We start from the raw sequence: 10,055 nt of genomic DNA, 5'->3' as shown, positions 1-10,055 counted from the left end.
TTTTTTTTTTGGTTTTTTCGAGACAGGGTTTCTCTATGGTTTTGGAGCCTGTCCTGGAACTAGCTCTTGTAGACCAGGCTGGTCTCGAACTCACAGCCTCTGCCTCCCAAGTGCTGGGATTAAAGGCGTGCGCCACCACCGCCCGGCCTCAGTGCCTTTCTTAAACTATTATAATATGTACCACACATGTCAGCCTGATTTGTCAGCTACAAGGCTAGATACCGCTCCCTCTCTGAACGGGGCAGTGTGACACCTCACAAACAACCATGTGTGATGATTAAACTCAAGTCAGTGATGGCCACTACCTCCGAGGAAAGATTTCCTGGCTACGGACGGTCTTTTCTTGGCCGGCAATAACCAGCTCAGGTATTTTACCTGTATATTGGTGCCCAGATCCCTACAGCTACTTAATGAAAACAAAATTAAACAAAGTAGCTGTATGGTGAAGTCAACGACTTCCTAGTTCCTGGGCAGCTTTAGACAGCCATAATTCTGACCCTGGACTAGGCCTAGAAGAGATCAGAGTCACCCTAGCCCATGCTTGGCATTCCTTCAAATCCTACTTAAGTCTGAACACCCACCCTTTCCTGTTGTCTCTTATGCACTCCTGCCATTCACACTGTGCCCCCGCCCCGTGTCTGCTGATCCACAGAGTCCTCTGGGAAAGTATCTGCTACACACAACCTACCCCTTCTCTAGAGCCCAGACCAAGCGATGGTTCCCCTCCAACTCATTCGCATTCCCATTGTTTCCATTACCCAATCGGAATTTTATTATGACCTACCATGTGCTGAACATCATGCCCATCTTTCTCACGGCCTGCTTCCCCTAAAGTTCTTACCACACTGCTGCTCAGTCTTCTAGCTGAGGCCAAGTGCCATGTTCTTACTACGTTTCCCTGTAGCATCTTTAACAGCCGTCACTTGTCGTAGTTTCTTATGGATTGTGTTAGTTGCTGGGACAAAGTACCCAGACAACAAGAAAGAAAGGGTTCGTGATGGCTTAGAGCTCCAGAGGGCTATCATCCATTGGGATGGGGAAGCCATGATTACAGGCTGGGAAGCCATGGCAACAGAATCAGGAGGCTGGTCACACTGTATCTAGAAACAAAAAAGCATCCAAAGAAGGTCAGGTGGGGCTAGGCTGTGAGACCCCAAAGCCTACCCCAGTGACATATATCTTCCACCATGGCTCCCCTCAGTAAAGGTTCCAGAACTCCTCCAAACAACACCACCAAATGGGGACCAAGTGTTCAAATATACAAGTCCATGGGAAACATTGTATGTTCATCCCACAACACAGACTGAGAAAGAACCATTCCAGCCCACTGATTGACGCGAAGTTTCTGAGTCAGTGAGTCAGAGAGTGAACACAGAAACAGCTCGTGTGACTAGGAGGGCCTCCCCCATAGGAATGCAGAGATTGGCCGTGCTCATCTTTCCAGTTAGAGAAACCTTATTTTAGTTACAAAATGCGTGTATGAATTCTCCCATAAGGAAACAGGGTCTCCTAATAGCATTGATCACTCACCAAGCTCTTGTTATATGGGAGATGTGCTGTGGTCGATACTTAACAATATTGGTCCGAGTGGGTAGGAACTTCCTAAGCCTTGCTTGCTTGTAGCCAATTCAGACTTTACTGAGGCCTTAGCAAAGGTCACAGCAGTAGTTAAGTGATAGAGTCAGAATTCAGATACACACAGTCTGAACTAGAGCCTACTTCACAGTTGTAGGCTAGTATCTAAATCTTACATCAGCCTCAGTGGGAGAGAGCAAACTCAGGACAGCATCCAAAAGCTAAGAGGAAAGACGCGGCCCATGGATGGGGGGGGGGGGGGGGGGCTCTAGAGCCGTCGCTTGGAAGTGTTAGAGGAGAGAAGGTGACCCAACTTCACATAACAAAATATGAACAGAGGGGCCTGGTACTTCTTCCCACAAACTTTATGGATGAGTGAGTTCAAGCTAGTTAGTCCATTGAAGGTATGTGGGCAGAGAAGGATATTTGAGTATCTTTTGTGTGCGCACTGCAGACACTAGAAGTGAGCCAGAGCCACGTCCTTTCCTAGGCTACAGGTGAGATTGAAATCGTCTGAGCAGACAAGAACTTCTTGAAGTTTGCGTACAAATGGATGGAAATAGAAAACACTATCCTGAGTGAGGTAAGCCAGACCCAAAAAGAGGAACATGGGATGTACTCACTCATATTTGGTTTCTAGCCATAATTAAAGGACAGTGAGCTTATAATTTGCAATCCTAGAGAAGCTAAATAAGAAGGTGAATCCAAAGACAAACATATAGGCATCCCCCTGAATATTAACCTTCATCAGGTGATGAAAGGAGACAGAGACAGAGACCCAAATTGGAGCACCGGACAGAAATCTCAAGGTCCAAATCAGGAGCAGAAGGAGGGGGAGCACGAGCAAGGAACTCAGGACCGCGAGGGGTACACCCACATTCTGAGACAATGGGGATGTTCTTTCGGGAATTCACCAAGGCAGCTGGCCTGAGTCTGAAAAAGCATGGGATAAAACCGGACTTGCTGAACATAGCGGACAATGAGGACTACAGAGAACTCAAGAACAAGGGCAATGGGTTTTTGATCCTACTGCACGTGCTGGCTTTGGGGGGGCCTGGGCGGTTTGGATGCTCAACTTACTAAACCTGGATGGAGGTGGGTGGTCCTTGGACTTCCCACAGGTCAGGGAACCCTGATGGCTCTTCAAGCTGATGAGGGAGAGGGACTTAATCGGGGGAGGGGGAGGGAAATGGGAGGCGGTGGCGGGGAGGAGGCAGAAATCCTCAATAAATAAATAAATTAAAAAAAAAAAAAAGAAATCGTCTGAGCAGGGTGTGAGCACTCTCCAGCGTGGCTAATAAATGCCCATGAGCCTTTGGGTGTCTGTTAAGCTTCTGGTTAGTATAAAAAACTACCACTCCTGCCCATCCGGGTGGAAGCTGTCTCTTTCCCTAGTCTTGTGACACTGCCCCTTCCTTAACCACCCCTGGTCTTCACTCCAATACAGCGATGCGTTTGTAACCAGGATGGGCAGCTGGAGAAGTCCCGGTCAGCACATCCTGCAGGCCTTGACTGAGGAGCTGAGAGCCCAGCTGTACAAAGCTGTGGCCTGCTTAGGTCTCAGGGACAGTGAGAAGGCACCTGGCAGGGGCTTGAGAGTGCCCAGGGCAGGGCATTCTCACTGCTATCTCTAACCTCTGCTTTCTTCAGATAAAACCAGCTCCTTCATCATCCCATCTTCAATCTTTTTGGTCTTTTCTTTCTAAGTGTCTTCCCTTGACTTGCTTCAAGAACCGCTATATGTGGACTTCAAAATCCTTTTAAATCCAACTCCAATCATATGAAGCCACACTAAATCTCAAGATAAGAAACATGCGTTTCCTCTGAATTCCTCAAAAAGAAAAAAAAAGCCTTCAGTAGATACTGATGGGCCCCCGATACTCATTCATGTCCTATCTCATCAGGAAATGGGGTGGCCCAGGGCTCCACACCTTTGGTAGACTTCCCATCGATGGGGCGAGAAATTCCGTCTGAATATTGGCTCGCTGAATCGTCTATGTTTATGCTGCTGACTTCTCCAGCAAGCTGGAGATAAAACAACTCCATCTTAAATAAAGTTGAAGTGGGAAGGGTCCTGGAAGCTGAGCTCTCTAGCAGGGCTGAGGCTTATGCCACAACTGAGGGTGGCCATGAGGGAAGACGAAGATGTGTGTGATACAAAACCCCACATGAATCACAGTCCCTGTTTACCCAGCACACCGATCAAAATACCTCCCAGCGTGTGTCATAGCCATCCAGGGCTCAGCCACGCTGGGAATGATTTCCTGAAACTGAGACCCGCTGACACCCAGCAGAGCCTGATCTGGAAAAAGGAGAAGCTATCCTATTCAGTTTCTATCAGTGTTTGTGAGCCACACTGATGTGTAGTTCGTGGTACATAAAGTTCTGTAACTCTCCCTCTCATTTCCCTTGCACATCCCAGTGCTGTGCTCCACGGCCACCAAAAATTGGCTGAGCTAAATATTTGGTATTACCAAAATGAAAAGGGTACCCATCTCTCTCTGCTTCTTTTGTCCCTCTACACACTAAGACTTTCTCCTTCTGTCATGTTCTTCCTGGCCAAGGAGCATTGAAAGATTTTTGTTTTTGTTTTTGTTTTTTTAGTGTTGAGCTTCCGGGACCTCTGGGAACAAACGGTTCAGCACAGCATTCTGACACAGAGCCCACACTTCTCCGCTTCCAGGACCCTTGTAACCTGTTGTTTTAGATTCTGAGCATGTTTGTACCATCAGAGGAAACAAACAAATAAGCCAACCATGTTTTCTTGGAAAATGTATGTGTCTGGACTACTGACATCATGACCATCTTAAACCAGATTTCCAGGCCTTTACAGTTAAACCTTGCTGGTAACAATCGGTTTGTGTAGATGCTAGAATCCTAGGACCCATGTGTAAAAATCCTGAACAGCGCGTACTCCGTGAGTGCTGTTGGCTTACAAGTTGAATGTTGGAAGTTGTTAGTCAGGCTCCCGCGGTGGTAATTGACTGCAGGCAAGGTTGGGTTCACACGGGGAGACTTGTGCTCCGCTCAACAGATTTCCTACATTCAGGAGAATGGCTGCCGAGTGGTGGTAAATCCCACAGCAACTGGCAGGGAGAGCGCCACACTCTTCATAGGAGAGCAACAGTTCTCTGTCAGGCTCTAAGAAGAGAGCAAAGATGGCAGGCCAGCGTTTATCACCTGCTACTTCCTCGGTGTTGATTAGAACAAGCAGCACCCCATTAACCGTGTCTGCAGAGAGGTCTGGTAGTAATTGGGGGAGGAGGCAGAGACAGGAGGCCCCTGCTTTCGAGCCTAGAGTCGGCTTCGTTTTGTGAGTGTTTTGCACAACTCAGAATACATTGCTGCTTTTCTCAAAGTATTCTCCAGAAGTTACAAAATAATGTAAGTCATTCAGCAAACATGTGTAAATAAAACCAAATACAAGTTTCATGTAATTTATTCATGAGAGAGTAGATGGCAAAGTTGGTTGGAAGGATGGCATGGGGGTGATGTAGATAGGTGGTGGGTAAGGAAGTAGACAGGCAATGGTGGCAGACACATATACACATACATGACGTAGCAAAGAAGAAATGATTGCCAAATTAGATGCAGGGCTCATGATGTCCCCCACAAGGCAATAAAACAATATCCCTAAGGATTGGTTTTCCTTGGGCAGAAGTTCTCCATGCTTGAACCAGACTCATGAACGCTTGCCCGCTTTCCATAACCTCTCTAGAGAAAGGTGTCTGCTGTGCTGGCCAGGGCCATTCTGCTGTGACATTCATGAGCAGAAACCCGTCTTTCTAACTTGTTTCAGTTTGGGGTATTAAACATTTACTTTGTGGTTTAAGCCATTATCTTAACGGCTAAGATATGGCACGAAATTGCGAAAACACCTTGTAGAAGACTTCTCGGGTATTCCTAACCCTTGCGAGATGTGCACAGTGTGTTTGGCAAACGTGATGCCTCGCGCACTGGCTTCCTTGGTAGTGGGTTCCCTGAAGTTGTTTCGGCCAGCTGAAGAGCTAGGTAGGTGTGGGCTCTCGCTTTGTCTTGGGGTTTTCCAAGCAAATCAGCTTGGTATTTGTTTTAGTAAGACATTAACAGTCGTCTCTAGTTTTGACTAAAAGGGCCTTTGGGGCTTACCAAAGAAAGAGGCCAAAGGGTGTCAGGATCCTGTGAGTGCTGGGCACAGAGCCTCTGTTCTTTATAAGAGCAAAAATCACTCTTAGCCCCTCAAGCCATTTCTCTGAATCTGGGGTTTGGGGCTTTTGCAGTGGTCCCCTTTATCAGTAGGCAGAGCCCAAGATGCATCCCGAGGTGGGTTTTGGTCTCTCGTGTTTGTTTATCTGCTCATCTTCTTGCTTGCAGGGCTTTTTCCGCCGGAGTATTCAGAAGAACATGATCTACACTTGCCACCGAGATAAGAGCTGTGTCATTAACAAAGTCACCAGGAATCGATGCCAGTACTGCCGCCTGCAGAAGTGCTTTGAAGTGGGAATGTCCAAAGAGTGTAAGTGGAATCCCCTCCTTACCTTATCTATAAATATGTTTGCTCAGCTTCTGAGATCAAATCATGAACAGTGTTAACACGCGACATTCTGATAGGACACTAATGGCATGCTGCCATGGCCAGCTATAACAGAGATGGCATGAAAATATGATCTCCTGATCAAGCTTGAATGGCTGTTGATGGAAACCAGGTCTTAGGTGTTGTGGCTGCAGATCCCAGAAGGCTTCCTGACTGGGTAGGGCTCCAGAGGTAACAGTCAGTACGGCCAAGCACACCTTCTATGCCCTCATCCTGACAGTGGCAATAAGGGCCTTTGTGGCATGGGAATGAATGAGATGAGAAGCCAGAATACTCATAGCTGTATGAATTGTCTGTGTGTAGATGGGAGACACGGGATACATTTGTTCTAGAAGGAATGTTTGGGCATTGGGAACACTGACATTTTTCTCATGTCAGGTTAGCTTTTCTCTTCTAAGCCATTCCTTCCTAACAAGAACAAAAATATTTAAATAAACTAAAAACTGCTTATTGGGCCGTAGACATCTGATAATAGAGAGTTGACTGGCTTTGCATTGATATAAACGGGTGTCATGCATACAGAGTTTTTCATTATTTATATTTTTTCCTTGATGCTTTTACACAAAAAAGAATAGGGTGGTGAGTGGCTCAGCCAGGAGGCCTAAAACATCATAAAGATGTGTCCCAGGTGAATGGCTTGGGTAGCAAGCTGAAAAAAAAACCCATAGGGGTTGTCCCAGGTGAATGGCTCAGGCAGCGGCCTAACAGTGTTTCAGGGAAGTGTCTCAGGTGAGACTTGGATGACGTTGCCACTTTTCCAGTCATTCCATCACCTCAGGCTATGTTGGAGGCTCACTGTAGAGGTGCTACTAGGCAAGGTGCTAGCCAGGGACCCTGGAGATGCCTTTGTCCTCCAAGCGCACGGAACAAGAAGCCGGGTACCCATCCATGATTTTACTGTGCATTAGAAGAGTTGTGTTGTGAACTAAAAGCTTTTGTTAAAGGTTAGATCTGGGAAATACAGCCCTAAGGAAAAGGCTGGGCTGAGGAAAGAGAGCCCCGGTGGCTAGCAGCACTGTTCCGAGGATGCTTGGCTTCTTCTGCTACCTAAGGAGAAGGCTGGGTTGAGGAAAGAGAGCCCGGTGGCTAGCAGCACTGTTCCGAGGATGCTTGGCTTCTTCTGCTACCAATGCCAGGAACTGCAATGGCTCAGGAGACATGCACACACTTCTTGATACTGGTCCCATATCTTCTCCTTCTTCATTGCTTGGGTTTCTGCTCTTCAGCATTGAGATTGGCACAGTTAATCTTATGCCAGCTGGCTGTCCATCCCAGCCACAGTGATCACTTCACTGCATGTACCTGGGCCAGTCTCAAGAGGGATAATTCAAAACTCTTGGGACAGATATGCTGTCCTATGCAATGCATGTGTACCAGAAAGCTTGTAGGAGCAATGAGAAGCTATCTGCAGGACAATGGGCCTTCTAGTGGAAAGGCAGGTGACAGAAAGCAAGCTCCTGACAGCAGCCCTGGACTGCAGGGCCTGCCAACCCTGTGACCTCTGCCTCCACAGGATTTAATTTGTTTCCCAAGAGTTACCCATTGTGGCCTTTGGAACTAAAGACCTCTTCCTACAGAGAGTCCCCGGGAACAAGCGCGGGCTAGGCAGCCGGAGAGAAGGGATGGGTGTGGACCACTCCCCTCTGGGCAGCTCTGTCTGCAGAGTACAGATCAGGTGGCTACTCATTACCCAGCCACTCGATCTGTCCAAACTCCTGAGCTGGGGGTTACTAGAGAGCAAGAAACGTGGAGCCGTGACACGGATGTTCATTTAGCTTAGGGCTGACCTTTCACCCCTTCATCCCTGCTGGGAAAAGCCTAAAAGGCCTTGCTATTTACAGAGGTGACACCGGGGGGTATCACCTGATGTTCTGGCTTTGGTTTTTGGTTTTTTGTTTTGTTTCGTTTTGTTGTTTTTTGGTGTTTTTTTTTTTTTTTTTTTGGTTTGACACCCATGCCATGTTATTACCTGGGTGACACTTGGCAATTCACCTGATGACTCAGTTTTGGTCTTGTCGCCATGGAGGTCACATGCGTTTCTGTGGGAGAACGTTAACTCAGACTACGATTATAAATGCGTAAGTCATATGTGAACTTGGGAAGGATCAATAGTTTTATATTTATTTTGTGTGGGCTGAAGACCTGTTTCCCGCTTGGATTCCTTAAAAACCTGTATCCGCCTTCCCTGTCAAAACCGGCAGCTTCGTTGGCAATTAAAAAAATAATAATGTTTACACCCACAGGAAAACCCCAGCTTCAACTCTCAAGGAACTTATCATCTTAATTAGATTTAAAAATACAGACACGGGAAGAAAATGGGATCATTATGTCCAACCACACAAAAATAAATATGTTTTTCCTAGAAGGAAATTGGAGAGGAAGTAAGTACTTGGAATACAGAAATTGAGAGTCTGATAGAGTATTTTTAAAGCTGAAACAGAAGCAGAAGGAAGCAGACAAACATGAGAGCTGTAATCAGTTATCCCATACCATACATAATGAAGAGGATCCCGGGAGTAACAGAAGCTTCTGGAATGTTAGAACTGAAAAAGGATCTTGGGGATTGGTTTCATTTGCTTGACACCTAAGCGCACCAACACTCAGAAGGACCGGCAGGTCATGCCAGCAATCCCTTCCTGTGGAAAGAGAACGCCAGGTCCAGCCTGCCTCTTTTCCTAACCCCATTTCTTAGCAACTTTGTTACTTCAGTTCCAGCCATGGAGCTTGGGGATTTTTTAGAGCAGGGGAAGTGCCTGGGGTATGGCCAGTGTCCCCCAAAGGTGGGGAACAAAAAACCAGGTACCCCAACCATTGCAAGAGCTGTTAATGAACTAAGAGATTTGGATTTGGTCTGTAGAAATAGAATAACGGGGAACAGGGAGAAGCCTAAGCCTGAATGTCACTTGGACGAAAGTGACAGAGAGACTTAGCTGACAATCAGCCACATCACTGAGAGTCCACGGGAGTCACCGGCTCACGGGGCTTGGGCTCCTTTTTCTTCATCCTATAGCAGTGTGCTGCTCTCACCTTCCTGGGTGGGAAGCTGTTCCCTGTGGCTGACAAAGATAGTCACCAACAGCTCCAGGCTTGCCTTCCTGGGGTGGGGGGTGGAGAAGGGGGGAGGGAAGGAGGGAGGGAGGGAGGGAGGAGATGAGGGAGGGAGAGACAGAGACAGAGAGAAAGACTTGGGTCATGATCATTTCACCACAAGCTATGCGGGGTCCTGTTAGTCTGATTTGAGTCATATAGTCATATACTCCTTGGGAACACATGGCTGTCTGCTGTCATTGTGTCCTATGCTGCCCCCCAAGCCCAAGGCTGAGGTTTACTCTACCTAAATAACTGGTCCAGAAGCAGGAAAAAGCTATCCCTTAGCATGTAATCAAAAAGATAGGAGTGAGCAATATAGCTCAACGGAACAGCCCTTGTCTTGTGTGCCTAAGACGCTGAATTCATCCCCAGAACTGACATGACATCAAGTCTCCTATAGACACAAATTCCATAGTGCTGATCCCAGGCCACCATCCTTCAGGTTTTCTAACTTTATTTCTTTTTCACACACACACACACACACACACACACACACACACACACACACACACACGATGGTTTAAGCTCAAGACCTTCCTTCCTCTGTCTATCTTCCGAGTGTTCACATATCCCCCAAGCCTGCTATTATTCATTCTTTATGTTTGCTGGGAACCAGAGAAATCTAAGAACCACGTCACAGTGGCAGCTAATTCACGGGCTGTTTTCCACATGATGGATACTGCATTAACTGCTTTTTATTTCCTAGCGAAAAATTAGTTATGCAAAATGATGAGTTTCATAATAACATTTTTTCTGAATTCATTCTATACTTTGCTTATAGTCTCTCTCTCTCTCTCTCTCTCTCTCTCTCTCTCTC

General features: G+C 46.8%; 1 protein-coding gene across 3 annotated transcripts in view; it reads left to right on the top strand.

The window, feature by feature from the left end:
* The window catches only part of Rarb (retinoic acid receptor beta), a 586,853-nt gene that overhangs the window by 493,542 nt on the left and 83,256 nt on the right, over positions 1 to 10,055 (top strand). For all 3 annotated transcript variants that reach the window (XM_026779625.1, XM_005348556.2, XM_013346833.2), the window contains one exon: positions 5,929 to 6,070. In XM_026779625.1, coding sequence (XP_026635426.1) covers positions 5,929 to 6,070 — 142 coding nt within the window. The remainder of the gene's footprint in view (positions 1 to 5,928; positions 6,071 to 10,055) is intronic.

This window comes from Microtus ochrogaster, chromosome 6, assembly GCF_000317375.1.
Source record: "Microtus ochrogaster isolate Prairie Vole_2 chromosome 6, MicOch1.0, whole genome shotgun sequence".
NCBI classification, from domain to species: Eukaryota; Metazoa; Chordata; class Mammalia; order Rodentia; family Cricetidae; genus Microtus; species Microtus ochrogaster.
The sequence above is the reverse complement of the archived record's forward strand: the minus strand, read 5'-3'. Positions and strand labels throughout refer to the sequence as shown.